Here is a 24801-nt window from a genome sequence, read left to right as displayed (position 1 = left end):
TTCCCAACTGTAATCCAAATGAAAAACCCTATGATACTATAAGAAAAACAAGTATTTCTTGGTCATTTGGATAATGTAAGCACACAAAGACACACATCCACATGAACTTTAGGACACCAAAATTTTGTATCTAATTAACAAGTTAATCTTACTTTCCTTTTGAAACTGTTTCAGCTATTCCAAACCATTCTCTGCATTCCTATAGTTTATCTGACTCTGGTTTTGGTACTTAACCTCATGCCTCCTTGCATTAGTACTTAACTCTTTCATGTGTCTATCTTCAGCAGAAGGATTATAAACTTCTGTAAGGAAATTTGTCTACTGTGATACAGTGAGTGGATGAATAGATTTCCCCTGTTGGGCAGATGTGCATTTTTTTTTTAAATTGGAATAGCCACTTGAGAAGGGTTCCAACCCATATATGCTAGTGATAAGAGTGACCATTGTTTTTTCCAGATCTTAAAATGTACCTACTTATAACTAAAGTTTTAATCAGCAGGTCCTTTTAGGTTTGTTCATACATTTAGCAAATATGTGAATGCTTACTCTGTGCCAAACACTATTATTAGCAGAATTAGCATAACCGAATGTATATATTCAAGGTAATAAACTCTGGCATGTTAAAACTGGCATGGTTTTGGGCCTCCCTGGTGGCGCAGGGGTTAAGACACAACCTATGAAGCAATCCACAGCCACTGCAGCACAAGTTCGATTCCTGGCCCGCCAGGGAGAAACCCACAGGGCGGGACAGAACACTCCTGTCTCGCCCACTGCTCCCCTCAACAGTGTACTTCCGTCCGTCTGCCTGTTCTGTTCCCTGCTCTGTCTCTGGTGAATCCTCTTACCACCCCTCCACCGCATCTCTGGCCTGTACCCCAATTCTTGTATAAAAAGATAAACACATGCAATTTGCAGCAAACATGGATGGAGCTGGAAGGGATCATGCTCAGCGAAATAAGCCAGAAAGAAAAAGAAAAATACCGGATGGTCTCACTCATAGCAGAAATCTAGAAAACTTAAATAAGGGACCAGGAAAAAGAATAACTATAAGAAAGAAAATATTGGGCCTCCCCAGTGGCGCAGTGGTTGAGCACTGGTTTGTGAAGCTGCCCGCAGCCTCTGCAGCGCCGGTTCAATCCCCGGCTGCTCCCTGGCCACTGGAGGAGGGTCCCACATGGCGCGCAGACCTCTCCTGCCACCCGCTGCTCCCCTCAGCAGTGTACTTCGGTCCTTCTGCCTGCTCTGCTCCCCGCTCCAGCTCTGGTGAATTCTCTCACCCTCCCGCGCTTCTGACTGTATGTACCCAGTGCTTGTATAAATAAATAAATAAATCTTTTAAAAAAAAAAAAAGAAAGAAAATATCAAAATTGGCAAACAACTATGAACCAGAGACACTCTATGACGGGTGAGGGGGCAGGGAAAGGAGGGCTTGGGGTCAAAATAAGGGGGTTGTAATTGTATGGAGAATATAAAAAATAATAAATAAATAAATAAATCTTTTAAAAAACTGGCATGGTTTTTTGGGGATTTTTTACTGTTTTCTCATTCACCTTATTTCTTTTTATCACTATTTTTTTTAAGATTTATTTATTTATTTATACAAGAAGCGAGGTACAGGCCAGATGCAAGGGAGGGTGAGAGGATTCACCAGAGACAGAGCAGGGAACAGAACAGGCAGACTGACAAAACACACTGCTGAGGGGAGCAGCGGGCAAGAGAGGAGAGGTCTGATGTACCATGTGGGATTTCTGGCCGGTCGGCCAGGATCAAACCAGCACTGCAGAGGCTACAGACAGCTTCACAGCGCTGCGCTCAACCACCTGTGCCACCAGGGGAGGCCCTCTTTTTATCACTTTATTAAAAATATTTTTTTAATGTACATCATTGTTCCTTTTTTTTTTTTTTTTTTTTTTTTTTGGTGTTTGCTTTCTTTTCTCAGGTGTAGTCCCCATAGAATTTCTACCACCAATTTACCCATCCACCATCACCATAGTGCACCCTGTTTAAAAACAAGAAAACAGGTAGTTGTTCATTCTGTCTCCTCACTGAGAAAGCCTCTAGTACAGCTCATAGTCCCATCCCTCGTCTCCAGTTGTGTAGCCCTACATAATGGTGCACTGGTGATGGTGTTGTGAAAAGTAATATCCAGGGCTGCATCTGAACAGAGAGGAATGGAGGGTTGTTGTCATCTGATTTGTGCTTTCCTCCAGGGACAGAACCCTTACTGGAACTTGAACTGGAAGCAACTCAGAACATTTGGATAAACTGGATGAGTCACTGCCACACCTATAACTCAAGAGTGTGTGAACCATAAAGCACACCTCTAGGGCTAACAGGGACAGACCTCCAACCACACACAAAATGGAGGCCAAGCTTTCAATTGAAAATTGAGACTAACGTCTCAAATTGAGACACATTGTAACCAACTGTCACTATGATTACCATTTTGAATTTTGTCTGATTCTTCCACCAGGGTAAAACTGTTACTTATCTTTACATCCCAGTACCTTGCACACTGTTTTACATGTGATAAATGTCTGCTGAGTGAACTAAAGATATTTAATATTATTAACACTGAATATTGCTAAATATTACTTTTGAATTGCTTACCATCCTCAGAGGGCAAGAATACCCTCCTTCAAAATATGTCCTGGTGTACACTAAAGTGGGATGGATTGCATACCATGAAAATGGAAGAAGGCAGGACAAGAAAAACTTGGAAACATTTAGAACCTAACTTTTAAAATATTCTTGCTATTGTGTTTTCCTCTTTATCTCAATGCACCCCTCCCCAAACTAGGAAACATGGATCTAAATGCCTTGTGCACTGCAAAATGGGGGTGAGTCGCTCAGCCTCTACTGTGATTGCCTATGCAATGAAGGAATATGGCTGGAATCTGGACCGTGCCTATGACTACGTGAAAGAGAGACGCACAGTGACCAAGCCCAACCCTAGCTTCATGAGACAACTGGAAGAGTACCAGGGGATCTTGCTGGCAAGGTGAGTCCTTAAATGACTTTCTTGGATCTTTCTCCTTTATGCTACCTAAGGCAAAGTGGAATGTCCTCTGTAGCTAGTTCTCAGTCTAATTTGAATGGTGTTGTTATCTTTTAAATTGAAATCTGTTAATCCGGTTGATACATATAAGCATTTAGGATTACCAGAGTGGATTAAGCATTTAATCTAAACCAAAGTGTGAAATACCTTATTTTGGTTCTCAATTAGGTGCAATCAGATTTTAACAAACACTTCTCAGCACCTCCTAAACCCAAATGCAACTGGTGTATCATAATGGATGCTGACTGTTCCCAAGATAATGCTAGTCTTAGCTGAAAATCCTAGAAATTTTTTGAACCATTCCTTAAAAAAAAAAAAAAAAAAAAACCAAGAGGAATACCTCCTGCTGCTTTGAGCTTTTTTTTTTTTTTTTTTTTTCATTGCTTATTTCACTAAGCCCATGCTAGTAATTTTGGTCATGTGGCAAATCAGGACACTTAAGGCATCTGTAACCCATTTGAAGTAGAAAAGTGCCTACCAGAAATAGGGGTCTTATAGAAAACTATAAAGGGAAGAATCAGTTTGAAAATGAAAAATCATTTATAAACTCAATACCTGAAGACAGCAGTTAATGTTGTCATACCTATTTCTCTAGGTCTTATTCCTATCACATATATCAATGGATTTTTTTTTTTTTTTTCACAAACACTGTAACATTTATTGAGCAATTACGTTGTACTTAATCATCACTGTTTCTCTTTTTTGCCCCATCTTTATTGCGATATAATTGGCATATAACATTATATAAGTTTTAGATATACCTGTTAGGGCCTCCCCTGGCGGCGCTGGTGGTTGAGCGCCGTGCTGTGAAGCTGTCCGCAGCCTCTGCAGTGCCAGTTCCATCCCAGTCTGCCGGCAAGGGCCCCATGTAGTGAGGCAGACCTCTCCTGTCTTGCCCGCTGCTCCCCTCAGCAGTGCATTTCATCAGTCTGCCTGTTCTGCTCCCCGATCTGTCTCTGGTGAATTCTCTCACCCTCCCACACATCTGGCCTGTACCCCGGTTCTTGTATAAATAAATAAATCTTTTTTTAAAAAAAGATATACTTGTTAATTTGATACCTTTACACATTGCAAACTGACTATCACCATAACACAGCTAACACCTGTACCCCTTCACATAATTACCATTTTGTTTTTATGGCAAGAATACTTAACATCTCTCTTAGCAACATTCAAGTTTGTGATACATTTTGTTAGCTACAATGACAATTGTTAGCTGCATCACAATAGTATTGGGCTGTTGGAAAAGTTATGACTTTTTTCTGTTTTCTATCTAAAAATGCATCATGACTTTTCCAACAACCTAATACTACCACATTAGATACCTGTAATTAACTTGTTAATTCTCATAAGTTATTAATCTTTTATTTTTTAAGATTTATTTTTTATTTATGCATACATATTTATGCATACATTTTTATTTATTTATGCATACATAAAGAACTGGGTCTAGGCCATAGGTGCAGGTGATGAGAGGTTCACCAGAGACAGAGTGGAGAGCAGAACAGGCAGATCTACTAAAATACACTGTTGAGGGGAGCAGTGGGCAAGACAGGAGAGGTCTGCTGTGACATGTGGGTTAGCTCCCTGACCGGGGATCAAACTTATGCTACAGTGGCTGCCAGTAGTTTATAGTGCCAAGACTTAACCCCTTGTACCATGGGGGAGGCCCTATTAATTTTTTAACTAAAAGTTTGTACTCTTTGACCGATGTGTCCTCATTCCCTCCAACTTGTACCTTCTGGTAACCATAACTCTGTTTCTCCGAGTTTGGCTTTTTTTTTTTTTTTTAAAGATTATTTATACAAGCACTGGGTATAGTCAGAAGCGTGGGAGGGTGAGAGGATTCACCAGAGCCAGAGTGGGGAGCAGAACAGGCAGACTGATGAAGTACACTGCTGAGGGGAGCAGTGGGTGCAGCAGGAGAGGTCTGCACACCATGTGGGACCCTCACCAGTGGCTGGGGATTGAACCGGCGCTGCAGAGGCTGCGGGTAGCCTGGCTGCCCAGCGCTCAACCGCTGCGCCACCTGGGAGGCCCAGAGTTTGGCTTTTTTAGATACCACATAGACGATGTCTTCCTCTGTCTACCCAGTACCAGGTCTTGAACATCTTTTTTTTTTTTTTTTTAAAGATTTACTTATTTATATAAGCCCTGGGTACAGTCAGAAGCACGGGAGGGTGAGAGGATTCACCAGAGCCAGAGTGGGGAGCAGAACAGGCAGACTGACGAAATATACTGCTGAGGGGAGCAGCGGGCACGGCAGGAGAGGTCTGCGTGCCATGTAGGACTCTCACCTGTGGCCAGGGATCGAACCGGCGCTGCAGAGGCTGCAGGCAGCTTCTCAACCCAGCACTCAACCGCTACACCACCAGGGGAGGCCCTTGAACATCTTTTTGTATTAGTAAGAACCAGCTGTTTCACCAATAATGTGGTAATTGGTTATAAAATGATAATTTCACTATGTTAATTATTACCCCATGGGCAATAATGTCACCTTCATGTGCTCAGGGAAAAGTTTCCTGAGATGCCACATGCTGAAGTTCTGTGGAATGCTGGATTTTGCTTTCTTTTTTCATGTAGGCATGTTCTAGGTGATTTTGTCAGAGTGAAGGCACAGCTCCTAGAAGCAGCTGGAACTGATGCCAGAGTTTGACTCCAGTGAGTCTCATGACTTGCTTTTGACTTTTAAATCTGGGCTGTGTTTCCCCTGAACAAAATGGGAAATAGTCTCCCAGCCTATCCACACAAAGGGATTAAGCTCCCACCCCTGAAGTATTGTGAAAATGTGGCCACAGCATAGCATTATGGTTTCCACTAAAAAACCCCTCCCGTTTACTCAGTACTTGGCATAATTTCATCTCAGCTTTTCTTAGGCAACTGAGAGGATACTCAGGGCTCCTCCACTTAAAAAAAAAATTTAGAAGGTCTTTGCGACCAGATTTTGATGACATTTTTAGATTAGAAGAAGGTAGGACACAGCAGTTCTTTTTGGCATAAGAAGTAAGTATCTGAGGGTTGGAGAAAACATAAATATTGCATATTCCCAGACACGCACGACGGATGTTAGGCAATGTCCTCACGTGACCCATTGAGAGGAAGGATACTATGTGTCCTGCCAATTTCATTATTTATTCTGGAATCCCGGGCTACTGCAAGCTGTTGGGTTGGGTTTTTTAGCATATGTGGTTTTTCTTAGATGTTAAAGGAATTTCAGAAAAATCTTAGATGAGGATAAGAAGGGCAGCATAAATCCATAGATCACCCTTCTACATCCCTTTCCTTTTTGAATCCATCCTGCTTTCCTAGTTTTAATTTGTAGAGGAAGGGACAAGCCCTGGTGAGAAAAACCACAGAATCTGAGTTAGTAGATCTTGTTTCTATTCCTAGTTTACCCCCTTGCTGCAACTTTGAGGTGTTACTTCACAGTTCTGATCCTCACCTCACTCCATCTATAAAATGAAAATCAAGAGACCTACCTCATGGTCATTGTATATTAAAAAAATGTGTGTAAATATACATGATGTACTGTTAAGGGTTATTTAGTTGTGATTTTCATCTCCTTCCTTTACTGCTACCCAGAAACCCACATATGCACGTGCCATTATCTCCGCCTCCCAATTCCAACTGCTGCCTCCCACCACCCAGAGACACACTAACTCCATTAGAAACTGGAATGGGAAGTGGTTCTGGAATTTCCTGTATTGTGATGTTTTCTGGGTTTTAAGAACTAGAATCTAGCTTTACTTAGGCTGCTTTCCACTATAAGTAATAGGGCCAATCAGGATCTCAACAAGAACCTGCATACCCAGATTAGGATTACTCAAGGAGGGTTTTACAAAGGGACTACTTGCAAAGTAGAATAAAAGCGGAGTAAAGGGATTTATATCAGCAGAGCTGTTCAAATAGTAGTAATAGCTCCTAGGTCCAAAGAGGGAAGGAGTAATTACTAGAACATGGAAGGAAACTCCCTGAGAGAAAGTCATCTTCCAAGATGAGCAGTAACCTTCAGTCAAAGGCCAGAACCAACCTGAATTGACAGCGATTAGCAAACTAGTGGAATAAATGGCCTGCCTCTCACTCTCTTCCCTTTAGTCTGCTGCTCCCCATTAGCCAAACCCTGTGGAAGTCGGAAGACAAGGGGCCTACTGATGTGGTCCATAGATCAGCTTCCAGGGTAGAGAGCAGGACAGGAAAGCTGAAGTGGCTCTGCAAGGACAAATAGAACATATCTGGCTCAACATCCAGCTGCAGGTCATTTTAAAAGCTGACCCTTTATCATCTCTTGTAACTAGAAGCACAGCAGTAGACTCTGTAATGACCCAGTGATGTATCAGGGTCTTTGGTGTTCTTCATCTTTCTGTTTCATCTTCATCTTTGATTCTTATGATTGCCAAATATCTGTCACATTTCTAGCCATCTACAAGTGGATTCCCTCAGCCTCTAGCCAAATGAATCGGTATTTCAAACAAAAAGACCTTTCCCAGCCACTCTCCAATAGAGTCCCACCCCAGAACTCATTGACTAACACTGGGTCATATGCCTGAAACTAAAAACCATTGATCTGGAGAATAGAATTTCCTGGACTAAAATTCACACTAACCCTCTAGTGGCAGGGAAGTGCCACATTCCTGAACTCATGGTACAATGAACATGCAAACCATATCAAGCCTCTGCCAGTAAGTAAAAAAAGTGGGAGTGCCTGCTGCATGTGCAACCATTAGGGTCTGTGCTCTATGATGTGTGGTCAAGAAACAGTACTTATAGGCTACCTGCCAAGCTAACTACCAGGTGAATTGGACCTGGTACATTCTTTTTTTTTTTTTTTTCTCAGTTATGTGTGACTTTTTTTTTTAATATTCCCCATACAATACAATTGCACCCCCCTTATTTTGGCCCCATCCCTCCTTTCCCTGCCCCGCCCCCATAGTGTGTCTCTGGTTTATAGTTGTTTGTTGATTTTGATTTTTTCTTTCTTATAGTTATTCTTTTTCCTGGTCCCTTATTTAGGTTTTCTAGATTCCTGCTATGAGTGAGACCATCCAGTATTTTTCTTTTTCTTTCTGGCTTATTTCGCTGAGCATGATCCCTTCCATGTTGCTGCAAATTGCATGAATTTATCTTTTTTGATTGCTGAGTAAAATTCCATGGTGTATATGTACCACATCTTCTTGATCCAGTCATCTATTTTTGGGCATTTGGGTTATTTCCAAAGCTTAGCTATTGTAAATAGTGCTGCTGTAAACATAGGGGTGCAGGTGCCCTTTGGAATTAATGTTTCTGTGTCCTTTGGGTAAATACCTAGGAGTGGAATTGCTGGATCATATGGAAGCTCTATCTTTAGTAGGTTGAGGAATCTCTACACAGCTTTCCATCGTGGTTGGACCAGTTTGCACTCCCACCAGCAGTGCAGGAGAGTTCCTTTCTCTCCACATCCTGACCAACATTTGTTGTTGCTAGTTTTTTTAATATGTGCCATTCTCGCTGGTGTAAGGTGGTATCTCATTGTAGTTTTGATTTGCATTTCCCTGATTACAAATGATGTTGAACATTTTTTCATATGCCTATTGCCATTTGCATTTCCTCTTTGGAGACGTTTCTTTTTAGCTCTTCTGATTGGGCCCAGCACATTCTTACCTAGAGTGCTGCCGTAGGATTTGCCTGCTTAGAAGAGCAAAGCCCCAGATTCCTGTAGCTATCAAAAGCTCTGTCAAGTCTTACAGCTTAACTAAACAGGAAAGAAAAGTCCTTTTTAAAAAATCCCATTCATTCTGTTTGCAGAGAAATTCCATTTCCTGTCCAGGGGTATGTCTGTTGGAACCTGCCCAGGAAGCATGTGGTGGTTTTCTCAGAGAGCGCTAATCCTAGCATTCTCTAGCTTTATTTAACTTAAGGAGACAGCCCTCTTATATAGAGTATTACTTTGGTACTTTGACCTTAGTAGAAGAAAAGTTTACCAAAATGACATAGGATCTTTTAGTGATTTATGAATTGTTTACACTCTTAATCAGAATGTGAGGGTGTGGCAGCCCCTCTGAAATACAAGGGACTTTTTACATCTTCTGTCATATTTAAGAGCCTGGGGAAGGCTCGTATTTAATGTCATCCTTTAGACCTAAAAAAGAGGGTATCATAAAGCCACTGATCTTGTTGATACCACTTTTTTTTCTGCTTTTATAGCTGGAGGATGGGAGCAAGGCAGGAGGAGAGGTGTATGTTTGTTGAAACAGTCTATTAAACTGCCAGCAGCCCTGTTTGTTATTCTGCACTCTGCTCATGCAGGTATCCTGCAGATTTATGTTCCATTAGACAAGTTCAGATGTCAAGCATTTGCAAGCTGGACCATGTGTCTGTGATATTAGGTTTCAGTGTATAGGGAGCAAGGAAAAAAACTGGGTGGTGGCCAAGGAGAGTTCATGCCACATGTCCTCATAGATGTCAGTTTTGATTCTTTGAATGCCCCTGTCACCAAGACCAGGCTTGTCTTTTACCCTGGCTTTGCTGTTGGAGACAAAGTCTAGTTAGCCTGGACACAATGGTTAGCTAGCAGGAGGAAGACTGAGTGAGAGGACATGGACTCGTGGTTAGGTGACACGAATCAAAATTGAGATTTAAAGGGTTTTCTTAATAGTTTCTCAGTGAAATAATACTAAAACATTTAGGACCATACACAGCACACAGGAAATGCTCAGTTGATGCTTTTTCTCTTCCCCCTCTTTTCTATAGGTGGCCTAATACCCTCAGTGATCATAAATAATCTGATTTTACTATAACTGATACTTCATTCTTAGTAGTAGTATCCGCTATATAACTTTTCCAATATTGTTGGTGCTTTTTTTTTTAGTTAACGATTTATTTTTTTTTTTAAGATTTATTTATACAACAGCTGGGGTACAGGCCAGATGTGCGGGAAGGTAAGAGGATTCACCAGAGACAGAGCAGGGAAACAGAACAGGCAGACTGAGTGAAATACACTGCTGAGGGAAGCAGCAGGTGAGAGAGGAGAGGTCTGCTGCACCATGTGGGTATCTCCCTGGCCGGCTGGGAATTGAACCTGTGCTGCAGAGGCTGTGGACAGCTTCACAGCGCTGCGCTCAACCCACCGCGCCACAAAGGAGGCCCAAGATTTATTTTTATTTATGCATACAAGAACTAGAGTGTAGGCCAGAGGTGCGGGGGAGAGAGGATTCACCAGAGATAGAGTGGGGAGCAGAGCAGGCAGACCTACTGAAATACACTGCTGAGGGGAGCAGCAGGTGAGACAAGAGAGGTCTGCTGCGCCATATGGGTCAGCTCCCTGGTCAGGGATCAAATTCATGCCACAGTGGCTGTTGATAACTTGATAGTGCTAATACCTTAACCCCTGTGCCACCAGGGAGGTCCCTGTAGTTGGTGCTTTACCAAACATATAACAATAAGAAAGTGGAGGTAAAAGACTGGGATATTGCATGCATCGTGTCATTTAGATTTCCTTCTTGTTCATTTACTAAGTGAAAGGACAAATTCTTACCAGAATGGCCTGATCATCTCATGTGTATCTGTGTTTTTATGTGAAGTCAAATTCAAGTCAGAGGCCACCAAAGCAAGGGAAGACTCCCGGACACATTATGCAAGCCAACTCTGAAGCGCTTTTTAGCAACATGTTTACTTGCTACCTATGTGAATGGTGTGGTGGGCTGGGGGAGGAGATATGCTAAATTTGAACATTACTAGTCTAAAATAATAGATGTGATTTGATGTCTTATATCTGTTCCTGCTAGTCATAGGGCATTTGAATAAACTGGCTTGGGAAAAGCTTCATAGTAAAACAGTTTAGAATTACCGAGTTAAACTGATGATGCACAGACTCCATTTGGCCCACCTTTTCCATTCCTGTATATAACATCTTTAAGAAACCAAAGTAACCCCCGGCCCAAGAATTTCCAAGGCAGGCCTCCACTGGTGGCACTGTCCTCAGCCTCTGCAGCGTGAGTTCAATCCCTGGCCGGCCGGCAAGAATCCCACATGGCGCAGCAGACCTCTCCTGTCTCGCCCGCTGCTCCCCTCAGCAGTGTATTTCGTCTGTCTGCCTGTTCTGTTCCCCACTCTGTCTCTGGTGAATCCTCTCACCCTCCCGCACCTCTGGCCTGTGTCCCAGTTCTTATATGCATGAATAAATAAATCTTTAAAAAAGAAAAAAAGAATTTCCAAGGCATTGTTGCTTGTAATAGCTGAAACTGTTTGTCAACAAAATGGATATATAAATTATGACATGTTCTTTATCCTCTATGAATTACGGCTACATACATCTTTGAATCTTAATGTTATGCAAAAAAAGCAGTTGTAGAAGAATACATAATGATGTCATTTCTATAAAATTTAAAATGTGCAATACTAAACAATTTATTGTTGAAAACAAAACATGAGATGACACTGTAAAGAAAAGAAAGGGAATGATACATGCAAAATTCAGGACAGTGGTTATCCCTTGGGGGGATAGGAGGCAGGAAAGAGGGGATCAGGAAGGGACTGTAGGAAGAGTCAAAATAAATAAATCTTTGTGCATAAATAAATAAATCTTTAAAAAATAAAAATAAAAAATAAACATCCTCATAATAAGTGAGGTATAGAAATTGGAGCTCAATGGCATGTTTACGACAAGGAAATATAGGTATTCTGGACATAAGGGAAAACTTGAAAACACATAAGCCATAATGTACAATTTAGGCCCCACCTATCTAACCAGTGAGCTTGCCCCTCCCGACAGCTGCTCACTTGTTTGGGATGTGTGATATGTTGTCTCCTCCTAGGGGTGACTAGAATTGGTGCAGCTTGGAAGGGGTGAAAATCCCACCTTACACTCAGCTGATTGATTACAGCTTGTCTTCATAAACAGATTGACCCGCTCCCTGCCAGGAAAAGCACCCTTCTCCTCAGGCCTGAGTCAGAAAGCCCCACCCAAGCAGCAGACAGACAGGGGGGAGCTGAGAGCAGGTGCAGAGTTGAGAACAAACAGGGGTTCACATTAGTGCAGGCACATGACTCGGCAGAGATTCACAGGCAGCCAGAGCAGGCGTGGCGCTGAGCCTGCGCCAGGGCTTGCTGTTTTGGGCAGCTTCCCATTCCATTCCACAGTTAGGTAACTCTTCATCAGCTTGTGAGTCGTGGAAACTGCACCTCCAAACAGCACATTAAGTGAGCTGTTCTCAGGCAAGTGATCCTGATCAACCACTGTCCACCTTTCTCTTTTTTGACTGGGGCTTTGGGGAGTTGCTTCTTTGTTAGTTTGTGATTGGTTTGAAATGAAATCTCACCCCCACATTAGACCTTCTCTCCTAAAAGAAACCAAGGATGAATGTGTATATGTGTGGTCTTCCTTTGCCCTACCTCTTTTCCAGATGCGTCTTACCTTGATGATTTTTATCTAATGAGCCTTCTACAAGGGGCTTGTGCTTTATGTTTATCCTTTACCTTACCTTTTTTTCCCATATTTACTTGCCTCATCTTTGCTTTCTAATTCAGCAGCCCTTCTCACACTTCCACATCAGTGAATACTTCTACGTTAGTTCTTCATTTCAATAATGAGCTCCAGTAGAGTATTTCTCTTTGTATTATTTGAATGTTACTTTGTTTTAGATTATTTTTCTTATTATTATGTTAAAACTCAAAAACTGCATAGGAAGGTAAGCCTTCCCTGAAAACATTTCTGCATTCCTTGAAACAAACACAGTTACAGTTTGATGTGATTTCCTCCAGATATTTTCCTATTTAACCTGGGAACTGACAGCTCCAAATGTGTTTTCCTTTAATAGTATATCTTGGATGTCATTCCACTGAAATACCCAATTTTTTTAACAGCCTCCACATATAGAGGTATAGAGTTAATTTCAATATATTTCTCCTTTTTTGGTATCTAATTTTTAGTACCACAGTGTAATAAAATACATTTTTATATGTATTTTTTTTTGTTTTTTTGTTGTTGTTGTTGTTGTTTATACATGCACTGGGTACAGTCAGAAGCACGGGAGGGTGAGAGAATTCACCAGAGCCAGAGCGGGGAGCAGAGCAGGCAGAAGGACCGAGTACACTGCTGAGGGGAGCAGCGGGCGGCAGGAGAGGTCCGCGTGCCATGTGGGACCCTCCTCTGGTGGCCGGGGAGCAGCCGGGGATCGAACCGGCACCGCAGAAGCCGCGGGCAGCTTTGCAACCCAGCGCTCAACCCCTGCGCCACTGGGGAGGCCCTTTATATGTATTTTTTGCACAGTTAAATAGTATTATCCAAGAAAATTTTTAAAGGAAGAATTTCCAACTAAAAGGATTAAATTTTAAAAGCTATTGCCACATTAACTCTTAAAAATTCTGTAGTTCACATTTCTACCAACAATGTATAAGAGGGCTTGCTTGGCCATACCATCGTCAACACCATTATAGCTCCTGTCAGTCTGATAGGTTAAAAAAAAATCACATTTCATCCTCATTGGTTGTTTCGTTTTTGCTGTTGTTGTTGTTGTTGCTATTAGTTAAATTGGGCATCTTTTCAAATATTTATTAGGTCTGTTGGGTATTAGCATTTTTATAGGTAAAAGTCACATCTTTTTGTTGTTTTGCTTTTTTTCTTTTGCTGTTAATTAAGCATCTTTTCACATGTCTATTACTTACTTCCATAGAGCATAAACAAAGAATTTTTCAGGTTAAGAGTTAAATTTACCTGGGATTCCTGGGAGGGTATTGATTATTTTCACAAACCAGAATAAGATGTTTCCTGTATATTTCCTCCACAGCAAACAGCGGCATAACAAACTCTGGAGATCTCATTCAGATAGTGACCTCTCGGATCACCACGAACCCATCTGCAAACCAGGACTAGAACTCAACAAGAAGGAGATCACCACCTCAGCAGACCAGATTACTGAGGTGAAGACCATAGAGAGTCACCCACCCATACCTCCTGTCTTTGTGGAACATGTTGTCCCACAAGATGAACATCAGAAAGGCCTGCATACCAAAGAAAGAATGATCTGCTTGGAGTTTACTTCGAGGGAATTTCGTGCTGGACAGATCGAAGATGAATTGAACCTAAATGACATCAATGGGTGCTCATCAGGATGTTGTCTTAATGAATCAAAATTCCCTCTTGATAACTGCCATGCCTCCAAAGCCTTAATCCAACCTGGACATGACCCAGAAATGGCAAACAAGTTCCCAGACTTAACAGTGGAAGATTTGGAGACAGATGCTCTGAAAGCAGACATGAGCGTCCATTTACTGCCTATGGAAGAATTGACAACTCGCCTAAAAGACCTCCCCATGTCTCCTGATCCTGAGTCACCAAGTCCCCAACCCAGTTGCCAGACTGAAGTCTCAGATTTCAGTACAGATCGTATTGATTTTTTTAGTGCCCTAGAGAAGTTTGTAGAACTTTCCCAAGAAACCCGGGCCCGAACTTTTTCCCACTCAAGGATGGAGGAACTAGGTGGAGGAAGAAGTGAGAGCTGTAGACTCTCCGTGGTAGAAGTAGCCCCTTCTGAAGTAACAGCTGATGACCAGAGAAGCAGCTCTTTGAGTAATACTCCCCATGCATCTGAAGAATCTTCAATAGATGAAGAACAGTCAAAGGTAAAAACTACAGTTCTCTACCTAATGAAATTCTCTTTGAAGACAAAATATTTGGGAATTTGCTATGTTTACTGTATTTTTGATATTGCTAAAGATTTAGGAAGGCAGTTTGGGAGAAACAGTCTGAGTCCTTCCCTGAAAACTTAGGGTTTAAATCAGTAGCCTTTTAGGGGGTTGTAATTGTATGGGGAATATAAAAATAAAATTTAAATAAAAAAATAAAAATAAAATAAAATAAAATTTATAATGTAAAAAAAAATTTTAAAAATACTAACTCAGAAAAAATAAATAAATAAATAAATAAATAAATAAATCCGGAGCCTTTCGAAGAATTTATCTTGCCAGGTTTTTTTCAGTGTCATTGGAAGCGCTTCTGAGAGGGATGAGGAAAAGGGGGATTAGCCAAAACAAATGTCCCTGCTAAACAAGGAGAGCTTCCCTCCCTGGAACTTCTGCAGTTTAGATCGAATCTCACCAGGGACTCAAGCACCACCTGAGTAAAATGAATTTGGAAAATTCTTTCTCTTAGAAAATCAAAGACTAGAAATGTTGTTGGAGTAGCAGCTGATTCCCATACCAAGTTCTTACTGTTAATAATGTTTCTAGACTGTTCCTCAGCTCAGACCCCATGGTATTCAAGAATTGAGGGGATGGTTTAGGAAAGTGATTTGAGAGCAGACAGAATCCTAAGATTCTTCTCAGTGGTACATGAGCTCTAATGAACCATCTCAACAAGGAAAGAATTACTGTGTATCATCAGTTCTGACACTCATAGTTATTCTCATTTTGACACTTCCGAAATTGGGATGCATCTTTAAAACTAAACAATATTTGGGAAGTAAATGATGACAGATTTACTTTAACATACCAAACTTCATTTAGTGAAGTCAGCAGACCTAACTAGATTCTTGATGTCTCCTGATGTCTATCTGTTTATCTTTACCATGAGCAATCATCTATTCTCTCTCTCCTTAACTACATCAGGGCAGTCATTGCCTGTGGTTCATGTCTGCTGGGAAATCAGAATGCCGAGCTCTTCTGTGAACAAATGACTATAGCAGCTCTGGCAGAAATAGCTTTTCTGCAAAGTCCTTGGTCATATGAGCACTCCCTCCACAGCTGGTGTAAACTCCAGTCCACTGTTGATTCTCTCCAAGTCTTGGCAAATTTGCCTCCTCTGCCTGATGTCCCATCAGATTTTTCCCAAAAAGCAAAACTGACCTTGTTAGTTTGTGCTAACTCTGAGTCTCTTTTGAAGAAGGAAGACCAGAATAATTCCTAGGGAAATACTGTATTTTGAAGGCTAATAAAAAATGTTAACAGTCTAAGTAAATTAATGACCATAATATCACTGATTTAAGGGCCATTTCCAGATTTTGATTTTGCATCTGGAAATCCATAACTGGTAGAACAGTGAAATGTGAGAGTGTCACAGTTTGTAAGTTTGCCCAGGCACTTGGCTGCATAAACCAAGTAAGCTTTTCCTAGAAGAAGCCACATGAAACTTAGGAATTATTTGGTTAAATCAGGTGCCTTCAATGTACTGGGATACTGCTGCTCAGAGAAGCAGTGAGAGAATGTGGATAAAAACTGATGAGACAGGGCCTCCCCGGTGGCGCAGCGATTGAGCGCTGGGTTGCAGAGCTGCCTGCAGCCTCTGCAGCGCCGGTTCTATCCCCGGCTGCTCCCCGGCCACCAGAGGAGGGTCCCACATGGTGCACAGACCTCTCCTGCCGCCTGCTGCTGCCCTCAGCAGTGTTCTTCGGTCCTTTCCCTGCTCTGCTCCCCACTCTGGCTCTGGTGAATTCTCTCACCCTCCCGCGCTTCTGACTGTACCCAGTGCTTGTATAAATAAATCTTTAAAAAATAAATAAAGTGTTTTATAAAAAAAAAAAAAAACTGATGAGACAGCAGAAAGAAGAAAGCAGTGAATCTCTAAATCAGACATCAGATGATAGCCTTCTCTACCTTGCCCTAACAATCAGCATAACTAGGTGAACACTGAGGCCTTGAGAAACTCTTTCCCACAAACTAAGTTAGGTTCAAGCTGAAGTTGACAGGACAGAGGAGAAAGGTTTCATTTCTCCCCATATGGTCTAAATCCTGAAGGCTCATGGTCTTGTGGGAAAACAAGGATTATAGGAGCTTCTGAGGCTATTTGCTACTTTTTTTTTTTTTTTTTTTTTTTTTTTTTTTCATAGAAAAACTGAGGCATAGGCCAGTGCAGGGGGTGAGAGGATTCACCAGACAGAGTGGGGAACAGAACAGGCAGATAGACTGAAATACGCTGCTAAGGGGAGGAGCAGGCGAGGCAGGAGAGGTTTGCTGTGCCATATGTGGGTTAGCTGCCTGGTTAGGGATTGAACTCAGGCCCTAGAGGTGGTAGTGCTGAGATTTAACCCCTCCACCAGGGAGGCCCCTACTACTCATTTTGAGAGCAAGATATTAGATTGGAGGAATCCTGTTTAAGTAAACAGAGCAGAAATATAGTAGACAATCTGTAAGTAATTTTGTATAGAGCTGCCTTTGATAAATCCATTTTTTCTTGTATAACAAAACAGATGGTCAGAGTACAGTCCCAGGCACAGAGTGGTCCAAGGCACTCTGTGATTTGTATCCTCATAGCCAGATAGGTTCTCTTAGATCACAAGATTAATAAGCAAAAAATCTGGCATATTTCATTGGACTACAATTTGCCATAACCATCTCACTATTTTCTTAGGCAATCTCAGAACTGGTCAGCCCTGACATCTTCATGCAGTCTCACTCAGAAAATGCAATTTCAGTCAAAGAAATTGTCACTGAGATTGAATCCATCAGTCAAGGAGTTGGACAGATTCAACTGAAAGGAGATATCCTGTCCAATCCATGCCACACACCAAAGAAGAATGCCATGCATGAGGTGCCCCTTGAGAGGCCCCAGACCCTGGAGAACAAATCTGGAAATCTGGAGCAGAATGAGGGTTCCTACACAGTCCAGCCTGAACCAGCCAATGATTCAGGGAAGTGGGACCCAGAAAGCTGCCTAACCATATACTCATCTACCGCAGACTTGGAAGAAGAGGAGCCAGCTGAGGGAGAACAAGAGCCCTGGGGCCCAGGGATACCCCCAAGTGCCAAGTGGTGCCCTGGGTCTGTAAGGCGAGCCACCTTGGAGTTTGAGGAGCGCTTGCGGCAGGAACAAGAGCACCATGGTGCTGCCTCTGCTTGTACCTTGTTGTCTACTCGCAAGAATTCCAAGAATGATTCTTCTGTGGCAGACCTAGCACCAAAAGGGAAGAATGATGAAGTCACTCTAGAACAGTCATTTGACCCCAAGGAAACAGAGATGAACAAGGGCAAAGAGAAATGTTGTGGGGTGGAGACTAGTCCACTACCCCATTCTGAGCAAATTACCATTGTTCCAGCACCCCAGCTGCAGGAACTTCACCACTTGCCAGCTCCTCAGGAGTGCCCAAGGTTAGATATTAGAACAAAGCAGGATGTAGTCCTGAAGGAGCAGAAGACTGTGGTTTCATGCCAGGAATCTGAGACACAGGCTTTCCCTCTTTCCCTTCCCAAGAAGATAGAAATTATTGAGTTTACCCACACAGTTATATCGCCCGATCACACTGGACCAGGGGGTGAAATCGCCACCAGTGAAAAGACTGAGGAGCAAGCACTGAGGAAAGTAAAAGTGGAGAAGACCATCACTGTCCTCTGCGCACTGGATGAGAATCTGAACAGGACTCTGGGCCCTGAGCAGGTTTCTCTGTACCCCCAAGTCCTTCCTCTGCTTCATTCATCCTCTCCTGAGCACAGCAGGCCCACCAACCTGACCTCCGCCGCGGGCTTTCCTGGAGACTGCAGCAACAGACCTTCTGTGGCCCGGGAGGCAGTGGCACCTTTTGTCAGTCACACATCCCATGTGCCATCTGCCAACTTGGATTACCTGAATCCCCAGACTGTTGTTCACCTGGAAGGCTGCACAGAGCAAAGCAGCACCACAGAAAATGAGCCCTCTGCAGAGCGGGGTAGCTGGGAAGAAAGTCAGGAGGGCACCCTCTCCAGTGGCAAAGAAATGCCATTCAAGGGCTCTGAGTTAACTAGTGAAGACCTAGGTTTGATCAGCAAACTTGGTGACAACTCTGGGGACTTAGAAGTAAAGTCAGACCCATCCTCCGTAACCTGTCGACTCCCACATAGCTCTAGTAGTGACAATATAAAGGGACTCAGCCACAGCCCAGGTGTGGTGAAGGAGCGTGCTAAAGAAATTGAGTCACGAGTGATTTGCCAGGCAGTGCCCACCAAACCATCCCAAATGAGGCGTTCCGCTTCCCTTGCCAAGTTAGGTTACTTGGACCTCTGTAAAGACTATTTACCAGAGAGGGAGCCTGTCTCCTCTGAGTCCCCTCATCTCAAACTGCTTCAGCCTTTCATCAGAACGGACTCAGGCATGCACTCCATGGAGGTTCAGGGGCCCCCAGAAAACCCAAATGTCCCCCAGAACCCAGAGCCTACCAAGTATTTTGTAGAGCAACTCAAAACAACAGAGTGTATCGTGCAGAGCAAGCCAGTGAAGAGACCCCTTGTACAGTATGCCAAAGAATTTGGTTACAGTCAACAGTGTTTGCTCCCCAGGGCAGGACCTGAATTGACTAGTTCTGAGGGAGGCCTTCCTTTGCTACAGACCCAGGTACTGCATTGTGCAGGCCCAGCTCCAGAGCTGGCGGTGGCGCCCCGTCAACAGCATGGCAGAACTCACCCGCTTCGGAGACTGAAAAAGGCAAATGACAAAAAACGGACAACCAACCCCTTCTATAATACCATGTGATCTGAGCCTACACATGTGACTTTCTAAAAGAAATGTTTGTAAAAGGGGCAGGTGTAATATGTAAGGAACATGCACTTTATTGGTTAATTTTATAATATTTTGGTCATTTTACTGTTCTTGGCGCATGCAGGGTTTGGGTTTTTTCGTGTGTGTGTGTGTGTGTGTGTGTGTGTGTGAGAGAGAGAGAGAGAGAGAGAGAGAGAGAGAGAGAGAGAGAGAGAGATTCGGATAGCAAGACCATTTTCTCATTTGTTATTTTTTAAAAATTCAAACCTCAAAAAATCACTCATTTTCAAGGAACACCTTTTATCAAAGGCAAATTGCTGTTTTTCAGTCAACTGCCACCTGCTTCCTCATTTTGCCCTCTGAGAAAAGGAAGGGCTGAGGAAGGAAGCACGTGCGCAGGGTGGCCATGAAGCTAGAAATTGGCAATGCCCTCTCGGGACAGTGTGATGATGGTTGGGTTTCCAGACCTGATGCATTGGATGGTCCAGAGGGCAGCAGCACCTCAGAGCACACTCAGCCTTCTGCCCCCAGTCCCAGCCCGCTGGAATTCCAGAAGTGGGCAGGTTCTGCTTTGCTTTAAAAGAGGTTCTTCTAGAATTCATTTCTTACAGCATTCCAGAGTGTATCATTACAGAAAGACATGCTTATGGGTGGGCTTTATAAACCTCCCAAGCAAAAAATAGTTTTTCCCCAAGCAGATAATTTTTTATTGAGTTGAAAATGAACCCCAAATGAAATTTGAGAGGTCCTCTGGAAAGGATGAAAGCATAATAGGAGGAAGTGAATGCATAGATAGAGGCCACTGTCTGTTATCTTCCTGGTCTGTGGACGCCACCTCGGTGATGGTCCCAGCTCTTCCTGACTGGAAATGTGCTCTGTGGTCCTCCCACCTAAAATGCAACAGGCACAATTGAAAAACAGCAATTGAAAGTCAATGTGTTCTTGTAAAATGGATACATATGTAGGGTCTTACTCTCCCATTACTTGAATAATTCTTTGGGCCTTCTGAGTTTAATGGGCATGTTTTTTTTTCCATTTTATTTTCCGCCCTCTGTGCCATTTTTCCCTAGTGCTGCCTGTTTGGTTTAACGTCATAGATATTTGAATTGTTACTTTACATATGTATAACCTCCATTGAATGCAAAGTCTTCTTTTCAATATTATCACTGTTAACACTTGACATAGTTTATTTTCCTTTCTTTTCCTGAAAGATGTATCATTTTTCCAGTTTATACACAGTATTTATGTACATAATGTCACTTTCTTACAATGTTTTGATGTTGTAGGGTCTTTTGATATATCTTCTTTCAGAAGTGTAAAGCTGCAACTGGAAAACACACAGATACCGCAGAAATAACCCTGGTGGGTGTTGGTAGGAATCTGCAAAGTGTATTGATGGGTGGTTTTAATTGTTTAAATGGAGACTTCTGATCCTTAGCTCCTGCCAAATTCTGTGCAAATAACTTCCTCCTCAGAGAAATTCCTAAAAGCTCCCATTAGATCATTTTGACTAAAGACTGATTTCTCTTTGAGAATAAATTCCAGAAAGTTGTTTGCCAGTAGCTGAACCACGGCCAGGGAGAGAACGCCTAATGGAGGCTGCGGGGAGGCCTCAGCCAAGGACAGGTACCCTCGATGACTCCACTTAGGATACTGTTGCTTTGCTGCTATTGTGGAGATCCTTAAGACAGGACCCCTGCCATAAATAAGCCTGTTTTAGCTCCTTACAGAAAACGTATTTAGTCTGGAATAAAACACCCTCTTCAGCTCATCAAATCTGAAGAGGTTTGCAAATTTGCTTCCTGCTTGCATTAGTTGATGTCCACATTGCTGAGGGACTGACCAAGTACGGACTGAAGATTTAGGTTTTTGGTTCATCCCAGCACTGACAAATGCATAGACTGTCAAGGTGATGTCAGAGACCAGAGTTTGGTGGGGGCAGGCGGTAGGGTAACCCAAAGAAGAGGGAAAATACGGACTGAGGCCACTCATAGGCACATGTGGAAGCCAAGGTTGCATCTGACATCACTGCCAGGAGGCACGTTAGACAGAAACCTGCTAGAAGTGTCTTTTGGTCTAGGATAAGTATTTGTATCTGTGCTGTTCCTAAATAGTTTCCATAAATGTTCAGAGATGTAACATCCACACAGCTTTGTGATTCCTGGTTACTGAATGTATTGTACAGTGTTTTGTTAGGTGGTACGTACCCGTGTGAGGAGCCTTGCTAGACAGGGTTATGAATTTCCAGCGCTCATCCATGTCAGCTGCCCTGTGTTGTTGAAGCAAGACAACAGGAGGCAATGTGATGGGGAAGGGGCAGGAAATCAAGACAGGTGGAGAGAGGAAGAGTTGCGTGGAGGTTAAGAAAGTGGTATCCACTCATAGCAACCCCTTGAGATGGTGGCATCCCTCCCGTTAAGTGTAAGGAGCATCGGCAGTATTTCACTGTTCTCTCTTCCTTGCCACTGTGTTTAATGTTCATCTTTAAAGCATTAAATAAAAGGATGGAGAGGAAACCCTCTAATGCTGTGAAGAAAAGCAAGCTTCTTTTTTTAAAGTGAGGAAATAGTCTTGCTCTGCCTTTCCTTTTTTTAATTACATTTTTTTTTATCATTTAATTTACCTGCCTAATTATCCTCTATGGAGTATCTGTGATTCAGCGATGTGATGGGGTTTTGCCAGCCTTCCCAAACTCCCACAACTGGGTATACTTGTATTATTTACAGAGCCGAGCATGGTTCAGGAGAAGTGCACAGTAAGCAACAGAGGACTTTTCAGACTTTTCTTCTTCTCTTCAAATTTTTGATAATCTCAGTGGCTTATTTCTCTTTTCTGTTTGCGGAAAACCCAGTCTGGGAACAGCGATGTGGTAGATTGACGGAGATAATTAAGAAAAGCCTGGATCTCTTGCTCAGTGCTGCTGTCATTCTTTTGAAAACCACCATCATGGTTTAATTCTCGGTTACTCTGGAGGAGAAAGAGTGTGTGTGTAAAAGAGTAACATTTTGGTGTGTGGGTAAAAGGCCCAGGAGCACACAGGTTCTGAGCTGTAATCTGGATGGTTACCTGTTCAGCAGGAAGGAGACAAAACCCAACCTCTTCTTGATTTTAGAAACATTTAGGGGTGGTGTATACTATAGTCGACTTGTAGTACTGTAGTAAAGTAACAGTCATCTCTCGTCACTTCAGTTGCCTCTCAGGTTCTGAATGTTTAGCATCACTCCTAGTATTCCAGCCTCTTCTTCAGGCTCTTTAGTATTTTCCTGCTTCTGTACCTTTACCCCAATTGGTATTTCCTCTTCCTCACTTTGGGAACTACCAAGGATGAGCCTGAGCATAGACAGCCCAGGCACTGAGGTCCCCTCCTGCTGAAGGGCCCAGGCAGACACCATTGGGTAGACCTGAGGCTTCTGAGACGGAGCAGCTGACAGGAATCTTCCCCTGTTCCCTGTGAGGATTTCAGTTCTGAAGTGATCTACGCATGCTTGGTAAAAATGTTTTTGTGAGAGTTGTTTCTTTTTCTTCTTTTCAAGAAAGCAAGCATTATGCAAAAAGGGTCACTTTTAAGGGCATTTAAAATTTTTTAAATAAAGCCATTCTTTGGCTTTTTTGGACAACTCTTTGTGGATACTTTGTTTACATTGTGAGTATTAAAACGTGCATCATCTTGACAGCCACTCGATCTCTTCCTGCTCCATCACCTGGCCCTGGCGTCCTGTGAGTCCCTACACAGAGCAAGGCCAGATGGTCAGTCCTCACAGGTAAATGGGTAAAACCTGGAGCTGACCTCCACCTGTGCCCTGCGCTCCCAGCCAGCACTCTGTATGGAAATAGTCGTCATTTCCTCAGTGATGGTGTGTCTTATAATGATGGCTTATGGTGAATGACTAGTGTCATTTTTGTTAAATTTTGTTTTGCTTTTTGATGGTAGTTGAGATGAAATGTTAGCCCTTTTAGCACCAATCTAACTTAAAAGCATCTTGGGCTTTGTTTTCCCTTTCAAACTAAAAAATCAGGCATGTCTTAGGCATAAATGTATTTGCTGCCTCAACTCATTGAATGCCCACACTAGGAAAAAGCCTGCCACCACAGCAGGAAGCTGCACACTCCTAACCCTTCCCCCAGGGCGCGTGGTCCCTTGATGCCATGGAGAGCGATTGTGAGGTGCTTCTGTATTTTTCTAGCCTGAAGGTGGAAGGTCACTGGAAGGTGAACCAGCCTCATTTTCTCAGTACCCCAGAGATCTAGGACAGGATTTCTAAACTGGAATCATCCCTCATCAGCCTGAAGATTCCCCCAAGGGGCATATGACTCGTGCTGCCATCTGTGCCCTCACAGTGACACTAATGGCAGCATCCTGTGTGCACATGCAGAGCTGATGTCCAGGGTTCAACTCAAGCTGATTACTCATGTGAAACCTGGGGAACCAGCTCTGAAATGTTTCCAAATCAATAAGCCCGCAGAGAATTGTTTGGATTTTGGTTTGTTTCATTGGATTTTGGTTTGCTTGGCATAGCTTAAGGTGCCTTTTTTTTTTTTTTCTTTCTACTTTACTTTGTAGGACTTGTTCTAAATGTGGAAGGCAAGTCCAAAAGACTTTCCCACTGACTGTTACCTTTGCCCCAGGCCACCCCTAACTTTTACGCTCATATTTTATTAAAGCAGGTGCTCCCTGAAATCTCTGGGACCTTTTTGAGGCATTTGAAACAGAATATAAAGAGTGGTCTCATCTCCTTCCTTAATCTTCCCGGTGGTTGGGATGTTCCACTTGTATCATAGGTTTTTTTTTATTACTGATGTGCTCAGCTGTTTTTAAATGTGAACTTGTGCGCAAATGTGCAGATTCAATGTTCTTGTTACAGACTGAATAAATTTTTATTTTGAAGATGAAACGTGTACTTGATAAAATGCAACAAGGGGGGGGCGATACTGGAGAAGGTGGGGGGATTAGAAGAGAACACTCATGGTAAGCATGGAGCAATTCTCATTGACTGACCTCCATCAATCATAGCTGAGCTCTGAGGGGGAAAAAAAAGATAAAACTTTCTACTTCCCACAAAATAAAGACTGGGAAATAAGATCACTACAGATATTTCAGACAGCGTGGCTCCGATCAAATGACCAAGCTGAGAGCTTGCCTGGTCAAAAAGAGCCCTTGCCAAAGCCACCACCTTAATGTTAGGAGAATGAATAAGCAAAGGAACCAAATTCCTCTGCCATCTGTGGTGCAGAGTGACTGCTCTGGGACAGCTGCTGTGACCTTCCCGACGGGGACTGGATTTCTTGGGCGTGTGACCTCTCTGGACATTACTGAGCGAGAGCTCGCAAA

General features: G+C 42.8%; 1 protein-coding gene across 2 annotated transcripts in view; it reads left to right on the top strand.

The window, feature by feature from the left end:
• Positions 1-24357, top strand: part of SSH2 (slingshot protein phosphatase 2) — a 263078-nt gene extending 238721 nt beyond the window's left edge. For both annotated transcript variants that reach the window (XM_037493772.2, XM_037493771.2), the window contains 3 exons: positions 2801-3001; positions 13819-14653; positions 17376-24357. In XM_037493772.2, coding sequence (XP_037349669.1) covers positions 2801-3001; positions 13819-14653; positions 17376-19466 — 3127 coding nt within the window. In that variant the 3' untranslated portion in view covers positions 19467-24357. The remainder of the gene's footprint in view (positions 1-2800; positions 3002-13818; positions 14654-17375) is intronic.
• The last annotated feature ends 444 nt before the right edge of the window (positions 24358-24801 follow it).

This window comes from Talpa occidentalis, unplaced genomic scaffold (assembly GCF_014898055.3).
Source record: "Talpa occidentalis isolate TD23 unplaced genomic scaffold, MPIMG_talOcc4v2.1 talOcc4.7, whole genome shotgun sequence".
Lineage (NCBI taxonomy): Eukaryota > Metazoa > Chordata > Mammalia > Eulipotyphla > Talpidae > Talpa > Talpa occidentalis.
Note: the sequence above shows the minus strand (reverse complement) of the source record. Positions and strands in the feature narration are given on the sequence as shown.